Source organism: Semicossyphus pulcher, unplaced genomic scaffold, assembly GCF_022749685.1.
Source record: "Semicossyphus pulcher isolate SPU_LCO1_2020_fin unplaced genomic scaffold, fSemPul1.0.p SCAF_2, whole genome shotgun sequence".
NCBI lineage: Eukaryota > Metazoa > Chordata > Actinopteri > Labriformes > Labridae > Semicossyphus > Semicossyphus pulcher.
The window spans coordinates 18,892,994-18,913,861 of NW_027211693.1; the positions used below are offsets into that span (position 1 = coordinate 18,892,994).

Consider the following 20,868-nt stretch of genomic DNA (forward strand, 5'->3'; position numbering starts at 1 on the left):
ATTATCTGTGCTATTTTAAATCACTTTCGGCTCAGTATGAAAGGATTTATTTAGGGCAATACTTGAGTGGGTTTGTCTATATGTTCCAGTAATGTACAGTAATTTAATCCAAGCTTTTATAACTTATTTGATATTAAGAGACTCTCATTAAGTAAGTAGTATAATATAGTATAGTAGGGTTGAAGGTGTTACAAAGACAAATGAAAATATGTATAATACGTGGTATCACGTCTATTCTAAGATATTGAGGAGCCCCCTTTAATATTATATATATATAGATATATATATAGATATATGAAGTCAGTAAAACATATTACACTATCATATGACGTGATAAAGACACTCTTTAGTACTGCTTTAACCTTATACATTCGATAAATCTTTTTATTTATTTTATAAGCCAGAATGCACTCAAAATAATAGACCAAAAGAATCTACCCTATCTCCATCAAATCTCTATCAACATAATTTTGTTTACAACATATGACATCAAAAGGTGACTGTTTATTTGTTACATTTTTGCATAATCATAAGATGTGTGTACAAAGGCAGAGTGACAGAAAATTGAGGAAACCAAATACAATAATGATCATAAAACATGTAAGAATGAAAATGAAACAGGGTAAGGAAACAAAACATGTTGAAAAAAATAAGCAAAGGCATATTTTTGAACAATTGCACAGAAATTAAGGGTGAAAAACTGTTCATTAAAATGAACCGAAAAACTACTGACAGCACTTCAGAGCGTTGATAGTTTCAAAACAATGATTGTCTTTGCAATTTTGGTAGGCTGAACACATTACTCTTTAACATGTGTTATAAAAGGGCCAGCTCTATGTTAAAATATGATTCTGCACTGATTATATAATATCAAGGCTTAAAAATAAAATATTTTTGTACATTAAAAAACTGTTGTCTGTTTATGTATGTGTTAGGGTGTATAAACAACATTTTCCTTCAAAACAACTATTGTAACTATCTGTTCTGTGCAATAGACCCCTGAATACAAATATACCACACCCATTCATTTACAATATTCATCTAATAGATGAAATAGGACAAAATGACAAACCCTGTAATAAACTAGTGATGAAAAATTGGTGAGATGGCATTATTTGATAAATCTGGACTATGTACAAAAAACAATATTTATTATTACAATACAAAATTAATCTTATTTACAGTTTCGATGTATTTTAAACAATCTCATGCACTCAGGTCTAATTACTGAAAAATGAAATTACTCATAGATACCAACATTGAGATGACTGTGTATGTCCCCTTAGGTTTCTGTAAAGACTATAGTTTGAATCATTTGTTATGTTAGAAGAGAGTATTTGGGTGTACATGAGAGAGTTAAATTTGCCTCAAAATTATTTATTTTTTGGGTGAAACAGATAGTTCAAGTCTTGGGAACCTGAAACCACCTCTTGAACCACTGTCACTGCTTGAAGAAGAAGACAATCTTGATTTCTTAGAGGGTAGAGAAACACCTGCACTTCCCTCCACTCCTGCTTCACTGTCCTCACCAAGTGTCACTTCATATGAGCCCTTTGACTTTGAACCAAAACCTCCAAAGGTGCCAAACTTCAACTTGCCTTTCTTTCCCTTGACCTTGCTTTCTCCTAGGTCTACTGAAATGTCACCACTCTCAGCCTCTAGGTGAGCTGAGGGAGAGCTAGCTGCAAGTCCACCCTCATCACTCAGAGAAGAAGATCTGTGCCTTGATTTTTTAAATAGGTCCAGTGAGGCTGATTTGCCTTTAGTTGATGCACTGAGCCCAGTATCACCCTCCAATGCTAACTTCCCACCCATCAAGTCCCCAGTGTGTACACGAAGGTCTTTAGACCCCTTAGCTCCTTTTCCACTTGCACTTAAGTCTACCTCTGGTCCCCGAAGGTCACCTACACTACTGCCCTTTGCTTTTGATTTGCCAAAAAATTTTGGCATCTTAACCTTTACTTTGCCTTCACTGTGCCTAAGTTCAGGGCTGGAAACCTCAGTACTGACTTGGCTAACAGATGGACACTGTAGGTTTATGCCTCCTGCAAGTTCTGATTCAACATTGCCTCCACCTTGCTGTCCCTCCAACTGAGGCAGAGCGATCCCAAATTTTGGTACCTTCATTTTGGGAAATGTTACAGTACCTTCTGGGAAATGAAGGCCACCAGTTGCACTGCCCCCTGAAATACTGGAGTCAATCTCTGCACCACCTTTCACATTTAATTTTTGGCCTTTAAAACCTGCAGACATTGTAGCCTCTCTTTGTCTGTTCAGATCAACATCAATATCAGGAGCAGACAAGTTCACATTTGGAATGTTAGGAGTCTGTAATTTTATATCTGGGCCCTCCACACTAACTTTTGAACTGTCAATACCAGGACCATCAATGGCGGTGTTCAAGCGAACAGGTGGCAAGTCAGGAGATTTCAATCCCTCTGATAAAGATCCATCGGCTTTCAGTTTTGGTGATTTGATGTCGAACTCCACATCAGGAAAATGAAGCTTACCAAAACGAGGCTTCTTTCCCTTTGTTCCTTTGCCATAAATATGGGGTGTGTCTAGATCCAAGTCTGCTGCTGGTGGTCCTACATCAACATCAGGTTTCTTCACCTTTCCTTTCACTTTAGGAATTTTAAATTTACCCTTCTTCCCTTTAACATTTATATCAATACCAGGGGCATCTAGACTTGCTTCAGTGTCAGGGACACTAACTTTTCCTCCTGCACTGAAGTTTGGCCCCTCTACTTCAGGTGCTTTAATTCCAAACTTAGGACCTTTGAACTTGGGAAAAGAAACACCTGTTTTTATAGGATCAATAGACACACCTTCCGCACTGATGGTCGGAACTGCAATGTTAGCTTTTGGACCTTTGATGTCTCCCTCCAATTTTGGCGAAGATGCATCCAACGTTCCCTTGACTTTAGGCCCCTTAATTTTTATGTTCTTACTTTCAGGATGGCCAATGTCAATGCCTGGCATTTTTATTTTAGGCATTTCAAACCCGCCCTTAGGCCCTTCACCTTTGAGGTTGGGACCTTTCAGATTAAAATCTACATCTGGCATAGAGACTTTTGGACCAGAAATTGATGGTAGGCTGATTTTGGGTCCTTTCAGTTTGGCATCTGGTCCTTCAATATCAACCTCTGGTTGTTTAAATTTGACATCAGGTGCTTTTACATCTATGTTGGCTTTGGGAAGATTTATATCAACATCTGGACCTTCCAAATTTGGACCTTTAAAGCCAAATGATGGAAATTTCATTTTAGGCATTTCAAATCCACCTTCGGGACCTTTGATGTCAATATCTGGTGTTTTTATGTCTCCTTTTATCTTTGGCACTGACACATCCACATCACCTTTGAGTTTGGGACCTTTCAGATTGAAATCCAGATCTGGCATGGAGACTTTTGGTCCAGATATTGATGGCATGCTGAATTTGGGACCTTTGATTTTTCCACTTGGACTCTCAATGTCAAAGTCAGGTCCTTTAATATCCAGCTCTGGGGCGTTAACATCAATATCAGCTTTTGGCAGGCTGACATCAACTTCTGGCCCTTCAACATTTGGACCTTTAACCCCAAATGATGGCATTTTGAATTTAGGCATTTTAAATCCTCCTTTGTGGCCTTCAATGTCAACATCAGGTCCTTCAATATCCACCTTTGGAGCTTTTATGTCACCCTCGATGTTCGGGACTGACACATCAACATCTCCCTTCATTTTTGGCCCTTTGAGATTGATATCCCAATCTGGCATCTTTGGTCCTGATATTGATGGCAGTTTGAATTTAGGCATTTCAAATCCACCCTTAGGCCCTTCAATGTCAACCTCTGGACCTTTGATGTCAACTTTAGGTGTTTTTACATCAATGTCGGCTTTGGGAAGGTTGATATCAACATCTGGACCCTCCACTTTTGGACCTTTGAAGCCAAAAGATGGCATTTTGATTTTAGGCATGTCAAATCCTCCTTTGGGACCTTCAATATCAACTTGTGGGCCTTTGATGTCAATATCTGGTGTTTTTATGTCTCCTTTTATCTTTGGCACTGACACATCCACATCACCTTTGAGTTTGGGACCTTTCAGATTGAAATCCACATCTGGCATGGAGACTTTTGGTCCAGATATTGATGGCATGCTGAATTTGGGACCTTTGATTTTTCCACTTGGACTCTCAATGTCAAAGTCAGGTCCTTTAATATCCAGCTCTGGGGCGTTAACATCAATATCAGCTTTTGGCAGGCTGACATCAACTTCTGGCCCTTCAACATTTGGACCTGACATCCCAAATTTTGGCATTTTGAATTTAGGCATTTTAAATCCTCCTTTGTGGCCTTCGATGTCAACATCAGGTCCTTCAATATCCACCTTTGGAGCTTTCATGTCACCCTCGATGTTCGGGACTGACACATCAACATCTCCCTTTATTTTTGGCCCTTTGAGATTGATATCCCAATCTGGCATCTTTGGTCCTGATATTGATGGCAGTTTGAATTTAGGCATTTCAAATCCACCCTTATGCCCTTCAATGTCAACCTCTGGACCTTTGATGTCAACTTTAGGTGTTTTTACATCAATGTCGGCTTTGGGAAGGTTTATATCAACATCTGGCCCCTCCACTTTTGGACCTTTGAAGCCAAAAGATGGCATTTTGATTTTAGGCATGTCAAATCCTCCTTTGGGACCTTCAATATCAACTTGTGGACCTTTGATGTCAATATCTGGTGTTTTTATGTCTCCTTTTATCTTTGGCACTGACACATCCACATCACCTTTGAGTTTGGGACCTTTCAGATTGAAATCCACATCTGGCATGGAGACTTTTGGTCCAGATATTGATGGCATGCTAAATTTGGGACCTTTGATTTTTCCACTTGGACTCTCAATGTCAAAGTCAGGTCCTTTAATATCCAGCTCTGGGGCGTTAATATCAATATCAGCTTTTGGCAGGCTGACATCAACTTCTGGCCCTTCAACATTTGGACCTTTCCCCCCAAATGATGGCATTTTGAATTTAGGCATTTTAAATCCTCCTTTGTGGCCTTCGATGTCAAGATCAGGTCCTTCAATATCCACCTTTGGAGCTTTCATGTCCCCCTCGATGTTCGGGACTGACACATCAACATCTCCCTTTATTTTTGGCCCTTTGAGATTGATATCCCAATCTGGCATCTTTGGTCCTGATATTGATGGCAGTTTGAATTTAGGCATTTCAAATCCACCCTTAGGTCCTTCAATGTCAACCTCTGGACCTTTGATGTCAACTTTAGGTGTTTTTACATCAATGTCGGCTTTGGGAAGGTTTATATCAACATCTGGACCCTCCACTTTTGGACCTTTGAAGCCAAAAGATGGCATTTTGATTTTAGGCATGTCAAATCCTCCTTTGGGACCTTCAATATCAACCTGTGGTCCTTTGATGTCAATATCTGGTGTTTTTATGTCTCCTTTTATCTTTGGCACTGACACATCCACATCACCTTTGAGTTTGGGACCTTTCAGATTGAAATCCAGATCTGGCATGGAGATATTTGGTCCAGTTATTGATGGCATGCTGAATTTGGGTCCTTTGATTTTGCCGCTTGGACTCTCAATGTCAAAGTCAGGTCCTTTAATATCCAGCTTCGGGGCGTTGATATCAATATCAGCTTTTGGCAGGCTGACATCAACTTCTGGCCCTTCAATATTTGGACCTGACATCCCAAATGATGGCATTTTGAATTTAGGCATTTTAAATCCTCCTTTGTGGCCTTCGATGTCAACATCAGGTCCTTCAATATCCACCTTTGGAGCTTTTATGTCACCCTCGATCTTCGGGACTGACACATCAACATCTCCCTTTATTTTTGGCCCTTTGAGATTGATATCCCAATCTGGCATCTTTGGTCCTGATATTGATGGCAGTTTGAATTTAGGCATTTCAAATCCACCCTTATGCCCTTCAATGTCAACCTCTGGACCTTTGATGTCAACTTTAGGTGTTTTTACATCAATGTCGGCTTTGGGAAGGTTTATATCAACATCTGGCCCCTCCACTTTTGGACCTTTGAAGCCAAAAGATGGCATTTTGATTTTAGGCATGTCAAATCCTCCTTTGGGACCTTCAATATCAACTTGTGGACCTTTGATGTCAATATCTGGTGTTTTTATGTCTCCTTTTATCTTTGGCACTGACACATCCACATCACCTTTGAGTTTGGGACCTTTCAGATTGAAATCCACATCTGGCATGGAGACTTTTGGTCCAGTTATTGATGGCATGCTGAATTTGGGTCCTTTGATTTTGCCACTTGGACTCTCAATGTCAAAGTCAGGTCCTTTTATATCCAGCTTCGGGGCGTTGATATCAATATCAGCTTTTGGCAGGCTGACATCAACTTCTGGCCCTTCAACATTTGGACCTTTCCCCCCAAATTTTGGCATTTTGAATTTAGGCATTTTAAATCCTCCTTTGTGGCCTTCGATGTCAACATCAGGTCCTTCAATATCCACCTTTGGAGCTTTCATGTCACCCTCGATGTTCGGGACTGACACATCAACATCTCCCTTTATTTTTGGCCCTTTGAGATTGATATCCCAATCTGGCATCTTTGGTCCTGATATTGATGGCAGTTTGAATTTAGGCATTTCAAATCCACCCTTAGGTCCTTCAATGTCAACCTCTGGACCTTTGATGTCAACTTTAGGTGTTTTTACATCAATGTCGGCTTTGGGAAGGTTTATATCAACATCTGGACCCTCCACTTTTGGACCTTTGAAGCCAAAAGATGGCATTTTGATTTTAGGCATGTCAAATCCTCCTTTGGGACCTTCAATATCAACTTGTGGACCTTTGATGTCAATATCTGGTGTTTTTATGTCTCCTTTTATCTTTGGCACTGACACATCCACATCACCTTTGAGTTTGGGACCTTTCAGATTGAAATCCACATCTGGCATGGAGATATTTGGTCCAGATATTTTTGGCATGCTGAATTTGGGTCCTTTGATTTTGCCACTTGGACTCTCAATGTCAAAGTCAGGTCCTTTAATATCCAGCTTCGGGGCGTTGATATCAATATCAGCTTTTGGCAGGCTGACATCAACTTCTGGCCCTTCAACATTTGGACCTTTCCCCCCAAATTTTGGCATTTTGAATTTAGGCATTTTAAATCTTCCTTTGTGGCCTTCAATGTCAACATCAGGTCCTTCAATATCCACCTTTGGAGCTTTCATGTCACCCTCGATGTTCGGGACTGACACATCAACATCTCCCTTTATTTTTGGCCCTTTGAGATTGATATCCCAATCTGGCATCTTTGGTCCTGATATTGATGGCAGTTTAATTTTAGGCATTTCAAATCCACCCTTAGGCCCTTCAATGTCAACCTCTGGACCTTTGATGTCAACTTTAGGTGTTTTTACATCAATGCCTGCTTTGGGAAGGTTTATATCAACATCTGGACCCTCCACTTTTGGACCTCTGAAGCCAAAAGATGGCATTTTGATTTTAGGCATGTCAAATCCTCCTTTGGGACCTTCAATATCAACTTGTGGACCTTTGAAGTCAATATCTGGTGTTTTTATGTCTCCTTCAATCCTTGGAACTGACACATCCACATCACCTTTGAGTTTGGGACCTTTCAGATTGAAATCCACATCTGGCATGGATATTTTTGGTCCAGATATTTTTGGCATGCTGAATTTGGGTCCTTTGATTTTGCCACTTGGACTCTCAATGTCAAAGTCAGGTCCTTTAATATCCAAGTCTGGGCCTTCAATGTCAATATCACCTTTCGGGAGGTCCACATCAACTTCTGGCCCTTCAACATTTGGACCTGACATCCCAAATTTTGGCATTTTGAATTTAGGCATTTTAAATCCTCCCTTGTGGCCTTCGATGTCAACATCAGGTCCTTCAATATCCACCTTTGGAGCTTTTATGTCACCCTCGATGTTCGGGACTGACACATCAACATCTCCCTTTATTTTTGGCCCTTTGAGATTTAAATCCCAATCTGGCATCTTTGGTCCTGATATTGATGGCAGTTTAATTTTAGGCATTTCAAATCCACCTTTAGTCCCTTCAATGTCAACCTCTGGACCTTTGATGTCAACTTTAGGTGTTTTTACATCAATGCTTGCTTTGGGAAGGTTTATATCAACATCTGGACCCTCCACTTTTGGACCTTTGAAGCCAAAAGATGGCATTTTGATTTTAGGCATGTCAAATCCTCCTTTGGGACCTTCAATATCAACTTGTGGACCTTTGATGTCAATATCTGGTGTTTTTATGTCTCCTTCAATCCTTGGAACTGACACATCAACATCACCTTTGAGTTTGGGACCTTTCAGATTGAAATCCACATCTGGCATGGAGATATTTGGTCCAGATATTTTTGGCATGCTGAATTTGGGTCCTTTGATTTTGCCACTTGGACTCTCAATGTCAAAGTCAGGTCCTTTAATATCCAGCTCTGGGGCTTTAATATCAATATCAGCTTTTGGCAGGCTGACATCAACTTCTGGCCCTTCAATATTTGGACCTGACATCCCAAATGATGGCATTTTGAATTTAGGCATTTTAAATCCTCCTTTGTGGCCTTCGATGTCAACATCAGGTCCTTCAATATCCACCTTTGGAGCTTTTATGTCACCCTCGATCTTCGGGACTGACACATCAACATCTCCCTTTATTTTTGGCCCTTTGAGATTGATATCCCAATCTGGCATCTTTGGTCCTGATATTGATGGCAGTTTGAATTTAGGCATTTCAAATCCACCCTTATGCCCTTCAATGTCAACCTCTGGACCTTTGATGTCAACTTTAGGTGTTTTTACATCAATGTCGGCTTTGGGAAGGTTTATATCAACATCTGGCCCCTCCACTTTTGGACCTTTGAAGCCAAAAGATGGCATTTTGATTTTAGGCATGTCAAATCCTCCTTTGGGACCTTCAATATCAACCTGTGGTCCTTTGATGTCAATATCTGGTGTTTTTATGTCTCCTTCAATCCTTGGAACTGACACATCCACATCACCTTTGAGTTTGGGACCTTTCAGATTGAAATCCACATCTGGCATGGATATTTTTGGTCCAGATATTTTTGGCATGCTGAATTTGGGTCCTTTGATTTTTCCACTTGGACTCTCAATGTCAAAGTCAGGTCCTTTAATATCCAAGTCTGGGGCTTCAATGTCAATATCACCTTTCGGGAAGTCCACATCAACTTCTGGCCCTTCAACATTTGGACCTGACATCCCAAATTTTGGCATTTTGAATTTAGGCATTTTAAATCCTCCTTTGTGGCCTTCGATGTCAACATCAGGTCCTTCAATATCCACCTTTGGAGCTTTTATGTCACCCTCGATGTTCGGGACTGACACATCAACATCTCCCTTCATTTTTGGCCCTTTGAGATTGATATCCCAATCTGGCATCTTTGGTCCTGATATTGATGGCAGTTTGAATTTAGGCATTTCAAATCCACCCTTATGCCCTTCAATGTCAACCTCTGGACCTTTGATGTCAACTTTAGGTGTTTTTACATCAATGTCGGCTTTGGGAAGGTTGATATCAACATCTGGACCCTCCACTTTTGGACCTTTGAAGCCAAAAGATGGCATTTTGATTTTAGGCATGTCAAATCCTCCTTTGGGACCTTCAATATCAACCTGTGGACCTTTGATGTCAATATCTGGTGTTTTTATGTCTCCTTTTATCTTTGGCACTGACACATCCACATCACCTTTGAGTTTGGGACCTTTCAGATTGAAATCCACATCTGGCATGGAGATATTTGGTCCAGATATTTTTGGCATGCTGAATTTGGGTCCTTTGATTTTGCCACTTGGACTCTCAATGTCAAAGCCAGGTCCTTTAATATCCAAGTCTGGGCCTTCAATGTCAATATCAGCTTTCGGGAGGTCCACATCAACTTCTGGCCCTTCAACATTTGGACCTGACATCCCAAATTTTGGCATTTTGAATTTAGGCATTTTAAATCCTCCTTTGTGGCCTTCGATGTCAACATCAGGTCCTTCAATATCCACCTTTGGAGCTTTTATGTCACCCTCGATGTTCGGGACTGACACATCAACATCTCCCTTTATTTTTGGCCCTTTGAGATTTAAATCCCAATCTGGCATCTTTGGTCCTGATATTGATGGCAGTTTAATTTTAGGCATTTCAAATCCACCCTTATGCCCTTCAATGTCAACCTCTGGACCTTTGATGTCAACTTTAGGTGTTTTTACATCAATGCCTGCTTTGGGAAGGTTTATATCAACATCTGGACCCTCCACTTTTGGACCTTTGAAGCCAAAAGATGGCATTTTGATTTTAGGCATGTCAAATCCTCCTTTGGGACCTTCAATATCAACTTGTGGACCTTTGAAGTCAATATCTGGTGTTTTTATGTCTCCTTTTATCTTTGGCACTGACACATCCACATCACCTTTGAGTTTGGGACCTTTCAGATTGAAATCCACATCTGGCATGGAGATATTTGGTCCAGATATTTTTGGCATGCTGAATTTGGGTCCTTTGATTTTGCCACTTGGACTCTCAATGTCAAAGTCAGGTCCTTTAATATCCAAGTCTGGGGCTTCAATGTCAATATCACCTTTCGGGAGGTCCACATCAACTTCTGGCCCTTCAACATTTGGACCTGACATCCCAAATTTTGGCATTTTGAATTTAGGCATTTTAAATCCTCCTTTGTGGCCTTCGATGTCAACATCAGGTCCTTCAATATCCACCTTTGGAGCTTTTATTTCACCCTCGATCTTCGGGACTGACACATCAACATCTCCCTTTATTTTTGGCCCTTTGAGATTGATATCCCAATCTGGCATCTTTGGTCCTGATATTGATGGCAGTTTAATTTTAGGCATTTCAAATCCACCTTTAGGCCCTTCAATGTCAACCTCTGGACCTTTGATGTCAACTTTAGGTGTTTTTACATCAATGTCGGCTTTGGGAAGGTTTATATCAACATCTGGACCCTCCACTTTTGGACCTTTGAAGCCAAAAGATGGCATTTTGATTTTAGGCATGTCAAATCCTCCTTTGGAACCTTCAATATCAATCTGTGGACCTTTGAAGTCAATATCTGGTGTTTTTATGTCTCCTTTTATCTTTGGCACTGACACATCCACATCACCTTTGAGTTTGGGACCTTTCAGATTGAAATCCACATCTGGCATGGAGATATTTGGTCCAGATATTTTTGGCATGCTGAATTTGGGTCCTTTGATTTTGCCACTTGGACTCTCAATGTCAAAGTCAGGTCCTTTAATGCCAATCTCCGGAGCGTTAATATCAATATCAACTTTCGGGAGGTCCACATCAACTTCTGGCCCTTCAACATTTGGACCTGTAACCCCAAATTTTGGCATTTTAAATTTAGGCATTTTTAATCCTCCTTTGTGGCCTTCGATGTCAACATCAGGTCCTTCAATATCCACCTTTGGAGCTTTTATGTCACCCTCGATCTTCGGGACTGACACATCAACATCTCCCTTTATTTTTGGTCCTTTGAGATTGATATCCCAATCTGGCATCTTCGGTCCTGATATTGATGGCAGTTTGAATTTAGGCATTTCAAATCCACCCTTAGGCCCTTCAATGTCAACCTCTGGACCTTTGATGTCAACTTTAGGTGTTTTAACATCAATGTCTGCTTTGGGAAGGTTGATATCAACATCTGGACCCTCCACTTTTGGACCTTTGATGCCAAAAGATGGCATTTTGATTGATGGCATTTGAAATCCACCTTTTTGACCTTCAATATCAACCTCTGGACATTCGATTTCAACTTCAGGTGTTTCTATGCCTCCTTCAATCCTTGGAACTGACACATCAACATCACCTTTGAGTTTGGGACCTTTCAGATTAAAATCCACATCTGGCATGGAGATTTTCGGTCCAGAAAATGATGGTATATTGAATTTGGGTCCTTTGATTTTGCCACTTGGACTGTGAATGTCCACATCTGGTCCTTGGATATCCAAGTCAGGAGCTTTTGTCTCAATATCAGTTTTCGGGAGGTTGACATCAACTTCAGGCATTTCAACCTTTGGTCCTTTGAATCCAAATTTTGGCATCTTAAATTTGGATCCTTTGCTTTTCGGACCAGTCATTTCCAGGTTAAGGTCAAGATCTTTAGAGGTACCAGTCTTGCCTTTGATGCTTACATCTCCTTTTTCTAATTTTAAATCGGTTTCTGGGGCTTTTACCTTTTGACCCTTAAATCCAAACTTTGGCATTTTGAATTTTGTTTTCTTTGTGCCAATCTCTGGGACTTCTATGTTGACATCTGGTCCCTGAAGTTCAGCTTTTGGCAATTGAACATCCCCTTTCAGATCACCCTTCAATTTTTGCCCCTTCAAATTGATGTCAACATCTGGCAGAGATATCTTCGGTCCAGACACTTTTGGTAACTTAACCTTTGGCCCACTAAGCTGTCCTTTTGGAGATTCCAAGTCAACATTAGGGCCTTTGATGTTACCTTCAGGTGTTTTTATGTCTCCTTTAATCTTTGGCACTGACACATTCACATCACCTTTGAGTTTAGGACCTTTCATATTGAAATCCACATCTGGCATGGACAGATTCGGTCCAGAAAGTTTTGGCATGCTGAATTTGGGTCCTTTGAGTTTGGGATCTGGTCCTTCAATGTCAATCTCTGGTCCTTTAATGTCAACATCAGGTGATGTAATGTCAATGTTTGCTTTCGGAAGGTTTATGTCAACATCTGGACCCTCCACTTTTGAACCTTTCAGATTGAAATCCACATTTGGCATGGAGATTTTCGGTAAAGAAATTGATGGCATGTTGAATTTGGGTCCTTTGATTTTTCCACTTGGACTCTCAATGTCAACTTCAGGTCCTTTAATATCCAGCTCTGGGGCTTTAATATCAATATCAGCTTTTGGCAGGTTGATATCAACTTCTGGCCCTTCAACATTTGGACCTGACATCCCAAATGATGGCATCTTAATTTTAGGCATTTTAAATCCTCCTTTGTGGCCTTCGATGTCAACATCAGGTCCTTCAATATCCACCTTTGGAGCTTTTATTTCACCCTCGATCTTCGGGACTGACACATCAACATCTCCCTTTATTTTTGGCCCTTTGAGATTGATATCCCAATCTGGCATCTTTGGTCCTGATATTGATGGCATTTTAATTTTAGGCATTTCAAATCCACCTTTAGGCCCTTCAATGTCAACCTCTGGACCTTTGATGTCAACTTTAGGTGTTTTTACATCAATGCCTGCTTTGGGAAGGTTTATATCAACATCTGGACCCTCCACTTTTGGACCTTTGATGCCAAAAGATGGCATTTTGATTTTAGGCATGTCAAATCCTCCTTTGGAACCTTTAATATCAACCTGTGGACCTTTGAAGTCAATATCGGGAGGTTTTATGTCTCCTTTTATCTTTGGCACTGACACATCCACATCACCTTTGAGTGTGGGACCTTTCAGATTGAAATCCACATCTGGCATGGAGACTTTTGGTCCAGTTATTGATGGCATGCTGAATTTGGGTCCTTTGATTTTGCCACTTGGACTCTCAATGTCAAAGTCACGTCCTTTAATATCCAGCTCTGGGGCTTTAATATCAATATCAGCTTTTGGCAGGCTGACATCAACTTCTGGCCCTTCAACATTTGGACCTTTAACCCCAAATGATGGCATTTTGATTTTAGGCATTTTAAATCCTCCTTTGTGGCCTTCGATGTCAACATCAGGTCCTTCAATATCCACCTTTGGAGCTTTTATGTCACCCTCGATGTTCGGGACTGACACATCAACATCTCCCTTTATTTTTGGCCCTTTGAGATTGATATCCCAATCTGGCATCTTTGGTCCTGATATTGATGGCAGTTTAAATTTAGGCATTTCAAATCCACCTTTAGGCCCTTCAATGTCAACCTCTGGACCTTTGATGTCAACTTTAGGTGTTTTTACATCAATGTCGGCTTTGGGAAGGTTGATATCAACATCTGGACCCTCCACTTTTGGACCTTTGAAGCCAAAAGATGGCATTTTGATTTTAGGCATGTCAAATCCTCCTTTGGGACCTTCAATATCAATTTGTGGACCTTTGAAGTCAATATCTGGTGTTTTTATGTCTCCTTTTATCTTTGGCACTGACACATCCACATCACCTTTGAGTGTGGGACCTTTCAGATTGAAATCCACATCTGGCATGGATATTTTTGGTCCAGATATTTTTGGCATGCTGAATTTGGGTCCTTTGATTTTGCCACTTGGACTCTCAATGTCAAAGTCACGTCCTTTAATATCCAGCTCTGGGGCTTTAATATCAATATCAGCTTTTGGCAGGCTGACATCAACTTCTGGCCCTTCAACATTTGGACCTTTAACCCCAAATGATGGCATTTTGATTTTAGGCATTTTAAATCCTCCTTTGTGGCCTTCGATGTCAACATCAGGTCCTTCAATATCCACCTTTGGAGCTTTCATGTCACCCTCGATGTTCGGGACCGACACATCAACATCTCCCTTTATTTTTGGCCCTTTGAGATTGATATCCCAATCTGGCATCTTTGGTCCTGATATTGATGGCAGTTTAATTTTAGGCATTTCAAATCCACCTTTAGGCCCTTCAATGTCAACCTCTGGACCTTTGATGTCAACTTTAGGTGTTTTTACATCAATGTCGGCTTTGGGAAGGTTTATATCAACATCTGGCCCCTCCACTTTTGGACCTTTGAAGCCAAAAGATGGCATTTTGATTTTAGGCATGTCAAATCCTCCTTTGGGACCTTCAATATCAACTTGTGGACCTTTGAAGTCAATATCTGGTGTTTTTATGTCTCCTTTTATCTTTGGCACTGACACATCCACATCACCTTTGAGTTTGGGACCTTTCAGATTGAAATCCAGATCTGGCATGGAGATATTTGGTCCAGATATTGATGGCATGCTGAATTTGGGACCTTTGATTTTTCCACTTGGACTCTCAATGTCAAAGTCAGGTCCTTTAATATCCAGCTCTGGGGCGTTAACATCAATATCAGCTTTTGGCAGGCTGACATCAACTTCTGGCCCTTCAACATTTGGACCTGACATCCCAAATTTTGGCATTTTGAATTTAGGCATTTTAAATCCTCCTTTGTGGCCTTCGATGTCAACATCAGGTCCTTCAATATCCACCTTTGGAGCTTTTATTTCACCCTCGATCTTCGGGACTGACACATCAACATCTCCCTTTATTTTTGGCCCTTTGAGATTTAAATCCCAATCTGGCATCTTTGGTCCTGATATTGATGGCAGTTTAATTTTAGGCATTTCAAATCCACCCTTAGGCCCTTCAATGTCAACCTCTGGACCTTTGATGTCAACTTTAGGTGTTTTTACATCAATGCCTGCTTTGGGAAGGTTGATATCAACATCTGGCCCCTCCACTTTTGGACCTTTGAAGCCAAAAGATGGCATTTTGATTTTAGGCATGTCAAATCCTCCTTTGGGACCTTCAATATCAACCTGTGGACCTTTGAAGTCAATATCTGGTGTTTTTATGTCTCCTTTTATCTTTGGCACTGACACATCCACATCACCTTTGAGTTTGGGACCTTTCAGATTGAAATCCACATCTGGCATGGAGATATTTGGTCCAGATATTTTTGGCATGCTGAATTTGGGTCCTTTGATTTTGCCACTTGGACTCTCAATGTCAAAGTCACGTCCTTTAATATCCAGCTCTGGGGCTTTAATATCAATATCAGCTTTTGGCAGGCTGACATCAACTTCTGGCCCTTCAACATTTGGACCTTTAACCCCAAATGATGGCATTTTGATTTTAGGCATTTTAAATCCTCCTTTGTGGCCTTCGATGTCAACATCAGGTCCTTCAATATCCACCTTTGGAGCTTTTATGTCACCCTCGATCTTCGGGACTGACACATCAACATCTCCCTTTATTTTTGGCCCTTTGAGATTGATATCCCAATCTGGCATCTTTGGTCCTGATATTGATGGCAGTTTGAATTTAGGCATTTCAAATCCACCCTTAGGCCCTTCAATGTCAACCTCTGGACCTTTGATGTCAACTTTAGGTGTTTTTACATCAATGTCGGCTTTGGGAAGGTTTATATCAACATCTGGACCCTCCACTTTTGGACCTTTGATGCCAAAAGATGGCATTTTGATTGATGGCATTTGAAATCCTCCTTTGGGACCTTCAATATCAACCTGTGGACCTTTGAAGTCAATATCTGGTGTTTTTATGTCTCCTTTTATCTTTGGCACTGACACATCCACATCACCTTTGAGTGTGGGACCTTTCAGATTGAAATCCACATCTGGCATGGAGACTTTTGGTCCAGAAATGTTTGGCATGCTGATTTTGGGTCCTTTGATTTTGCCACTTGGACTCTCAATGTCAAAGTCAGGTCCTTTTATGCCAACCTGCGGGGCGTTAATATCAATATCAGCTTTTGGCAGGCTGACATCAACTTCTGGCCCTTCAACATCTGGTGCTTTCCCCCCAAATTTTGGCATTTTGAATTTAGGCATTTTAAATCCTCCTTTGTGGCCTTCGATGTCAACATCAGGTCCTTTAATATCCACCTTTGGAGCTTTTATGTCACCCTCGATCTTGGGACCTTTCATATTGAAATCCACATCTGGCCTGGAGAGATTCGGTCCAGAAAGTTTTGGCATGCTGAATTTGGGTCCTTTGAGATTGGCATCTGGTACTTTAATGTCAACTTCAGGTGCTGTAATGTCAATGTTTCCTTCGGGAAGGTTTATATCAACATCTGGACCCTCCACTTTTGGACCTTTGATGCCAAAAGATGGCATTTTGATTGATGGCATTTGAAATCCTCCTTTGGGACCTTCAATATCAACCTGTGGACCTTTGAAGTCAATATCTGGTGTTTTTATGTCTCCTTTTATCTTTGGCACTGACACATCCACATCACCTTTGAGTGTGGGACCTTTCAGATTGAAATCCACATCTGGCACGGAGACTTTTGGTCCAGATATTTTTGGCATGCTGATTTTGGGTCCTTTGATTTTGCCACTTGGACTCTCAATGTCAAAGTCAGGTCCTTTTATACCAACCTCCGGGGCGTTAATATCAATATCAGCTTTTGGCAGGCTGACATCAACTTCTGGCCCTTCAACATCTGGTGCTTTCCCCCCAAATTTTGGCATTTTGAATTTAGGCATTTTAAATCCTTTGTGGCCTTCGATGTCAACATCAGGTCCTTCAATATCCACCTTTGGAGCTTTTATGTCACCCTCGATCTTGGGACCTTTCATATTGAAATCCACATCTGGCCCTTTGAGATTCGGTCCAGAAAGTTTTGGCATGCTGAATTTGGGTCCTTTGAGATTGGCATCTGGTACTTTAATGTCAACTTCAGGTGCTGTAATGTCAATGTTTCCTTCGGGAAGGTTTATATCAACATCTGGACCCTCCACTTTTGGACCTTTGATGCCAAAAGATGGCATTTTGATTGATGGCATTTGAAATCCTCCTTTGGGACCTTCAATATCAACCTGTGGACCTTTGAAGTCAATATCTGGTGTTTTTATGTCTCCTTTTATCTTTGGCACTGACACATCCACATCACCTTTGAGTGTGGGACCTTTCAGATTGAAATCCACATCTGGCATGGAGACTTTTGGTCCAGAAATGTTTGGCATGCTGAATTTGGGTCCTTTGATTTTGCCACTTGGACTCTCAATGTCAAAGTCAGGTCCTTTTATACCAACCTCCGGGGCGTTAATATCAATATCAGCTTTTGGCAGGCTGACATCAACTTCTGGCCCTTCAACATCTGGTGCTTTCCCCCCAAATTTTGGCATTTTGAATTTAGGCATTTTAAATCCTTTGTGGCCTTCGATGTCAACATCAGGTCCTTCAATATCCACCTTTGGAGCTTTTATGTCACCCTCGATCTTGGGACCTTTCATATTGAAATCCACATCTGGCCTGGAGAGATTCGGTCCAGAAAGTTTTGGCATGCTGAATTTGGGTCCTTTGAGATTGGCATCTGGTACTTTAATGTCAACTTCAGGTGCTGTAATGTCAATGTTTCCTTCGGGAAGGTTTATATCAACATCTGGACCCTCCACTTTTGGACCTTTGATGCCAAAAGATGGCATTTTGATTGATGGCATTTGAAATCCTCCTTTGGGACCTTCAATATCAACCTGTGGACCTTTGAAGTCAATATCTGGTGTTTTTATGTCTCCTTTTATCTTTGGCACTGACACATCCACATCACCTTTGAGTGTGGGACCTTTCAGATTGAAATCCACATCTGGCCTGGAGACTTTTGGTCCAGAAATGTTTGGCATGCTGAATTTGGGTCCTTTGAGATTGGCATCTGGTCCTTTAATGTCAATCTCTGGTACTTTAATGTCAACTTCAGGTGCTGTAATGTCAATGTTTCCTTCGGGAAGGTTTATATCAACATCTGGACCATCCACTTTTGGACTTTTGAAGCCAAAACTTGGCATTTTAATTTTAGGCATATCAAATCTTCCTTTGTGACCTTCGATGTCAACATCAGGTCCTTCAATATCCACCTTTGGAGCTTGTATGTCACCCTCGATCTTCGGAACTGACACATCAACATCTCCCTTTATTTTTGGCCCTTTGAGATTGATATCCAAATCTGGCATCTTTGGTCCTGATATTGATGGCAGTTTAATTTTAGGCATTCCAAATCCTCCTTTGGGACCTTCAATATCAACCTCTGGACCTTTGATGTCAACTTTAGGTGTTTTTATGTCTCCCTTTATCTTTGGAACTGGCAAATCCACATCACCTTTGAGTTTGGGACCTTTCAGCTTTAAATCTGTATCTGGCATGGAGAGTTTTGGTCCAGAAATTGATGGCATGCTGAATTTGGGTCCTTTGAGATTGGTTTCTGGTCCTTCGATGTTAACCTCTGGTCCTTTAATGCCAACATCAGGTGCTTTCACATCAATCTTTGCTTTGGGAAGGTTTATATCAACATCTGGACCCTCCACTTTTGGACCTTTGATGCCAAAAGATGGGATTTTGATTTTAGGCATGTCAAATCCTCCTTTGGGACCTTCAATATCAACTTGTGGACCTCTGATGTCAATCCCTGGTTTTGTGACCTCTCCTTCAATCTTCGGAAATGACACGTCCACATCAGCTTTTAATTTGGGACCTTTCAGATTTACATTCACATCTGGCTTGGAGATTTTCCCTCCAGAAGTCTTTGGAGCTTCCATGTCGCTCTCGATGCTCGGAACTGACACATCAACATTTACTTTTGGCCCTTTTAGACTTGTATCCAAAACATCCACATCTCCTTCAACTCTCCAACCTTTTAGTTTAATGTCACTATCTGTTATCTTTGATACTTTTATATGACTTTCATGTCCTTTGTATTTTGCACCAGGGCCTTCGATATTAATCACTGGGCCTTTGTTGTCATGTTCGGTTCTTTTTAAATAACTTTCATTTTTAGGAAGGTTGACATCCACTTCTGCACCCTTGAGTTTCGGACAACTGGATGCTATTTTAAGTTCTGGACTTTCAACACCACCATTTGTTCCTTTAATATCAACTTGTTGACCTTTGACGTCAATTTCAGGTGCTGTACTTTTTGGTGCTTTGGTTTGAATGCTTGAGTTGAGTTTAACTTCAACACTAGTTCCCCCTGTCTTCATTCCTTTTATTCCAGTCACAGGTAAATTAACTGTTGACTTTTCTGTGCCACTCAGGGGGCCCTTTGTTTCATTGCCTGAGACTTTAGTGTCTATCCCAGATACTTTTATTTCTTGCTTTGTGCTTGGCAGGTTAACATTAACCTCACCTCTTAACTTTGAACCAGTAAGGTTGCCATGGACACCTGCAACTGAAATCTTGCCTGGGACTGAGGAATATCCTGAGGTAACATTTCCTAATGTTATTGCTGTTCCTCCTATCCTTCCATCAGTATCGATTCCTCTTGAACCTCCACCAAGTCTGACATTCTGAATATCAGTACTATCTGATGCCTGCGGGTGACTGAGGGTAATTTCAGACACCTTGACATTTGTCCTCTCACCTAAACTTTTGTCAACAGTTCCCCCTGGTGTTGTCTCTGAAGATGAAGTCATAATCTGCACGTTTTTTCCTGGCAAAGACAGAGTAATTGACTTTCCATTCTCATCATCTGAGAAAACATCTGCACTTCCCCTCCCCCTTATATCAACCTGCCTACTACCAGTGTTTGTGCTGTCACCTAGTGTAGTGCTTGTTCCTGACACCTGAATGCTTCCATCTCCTTTTTCTCCATTCCCTCTTGAGATCTCAAAGCCCCCCTGGCCTTTACCCCCTATGACTCCAAAGTTAGGCCCTTTAAATCTTAGTCCTGTACCTCTTTCTGTATCTACCTCTCTTGTAAATGTTGTGGTCTGAACTCCCCCACTGCCGTAGTGTGTCTCCATGGAGCTAACTGATGGCCCAGAGACATCACTTGACTCAAAAACTCCCCCTTCTGCTTCCACTTTACCTGAAGGACTGCCATGTGAGATTCTGATACGAGGAGAGCCCTCACCAGATTCGAGCCTTTGCCCCTTAAACTCTGAGCTTGAAAGTTCAAGTTGCTCACTTATGCCACTTGGCATATCCACAGTGTAGGTAGTAATGCGACGGGTGACGGTGGTGATTGTGCTGCCATCGCTGCTTGTGCTGCTGTGACGCTCTGTGCGAACATCTACTCCCTCTGCAAGATCCTCAGACTTCAGCCTTGGTTTAATCTTTTTTGTGTATATTCTCTTATAGTCCTCATCATCTCCACCCTGTAGATAGAGAAAACAAGAAGGCATACAACATAAAAACACAACCCTGTATTTTGTTCAAAAGCTTAC

General features: G+C 41.1%; 1 protein-coding gene across 9 annotated transcripts in view; it reads right to left on the reverse strand.

The window, feature by feature from the left end:
* Positions 1-356: 356 nt before the first annotated feature.
* ahnak (AHNAK nucleoprotein) overlaps positions 357-20,868 on the reverse strand; it is a 33,413-nt gene continuing 12,901 nt past the window's right edge. For 4 of the 9 annotated variants that reach the window (XM_069669398.1, XM_069669394.1, XM_069669397.1 and 1 more), the window contains one exon: positions 357-20,799. In XM_069669398.1, coding sequence (XP_069525499.1) covers positions 1,378-20,799 — 19,422 coding nt within the window. In that variant the 3' untranslated portion in view covers positions 357-1,377. The remainder of the gene's footprint in view (positions 20,800-20,868) is intronic. The other 5 variants (XM_069669399.1, XM_069669400.1, XM_069669401.1 and 2 more) reach the window with 5 other exon arrangements.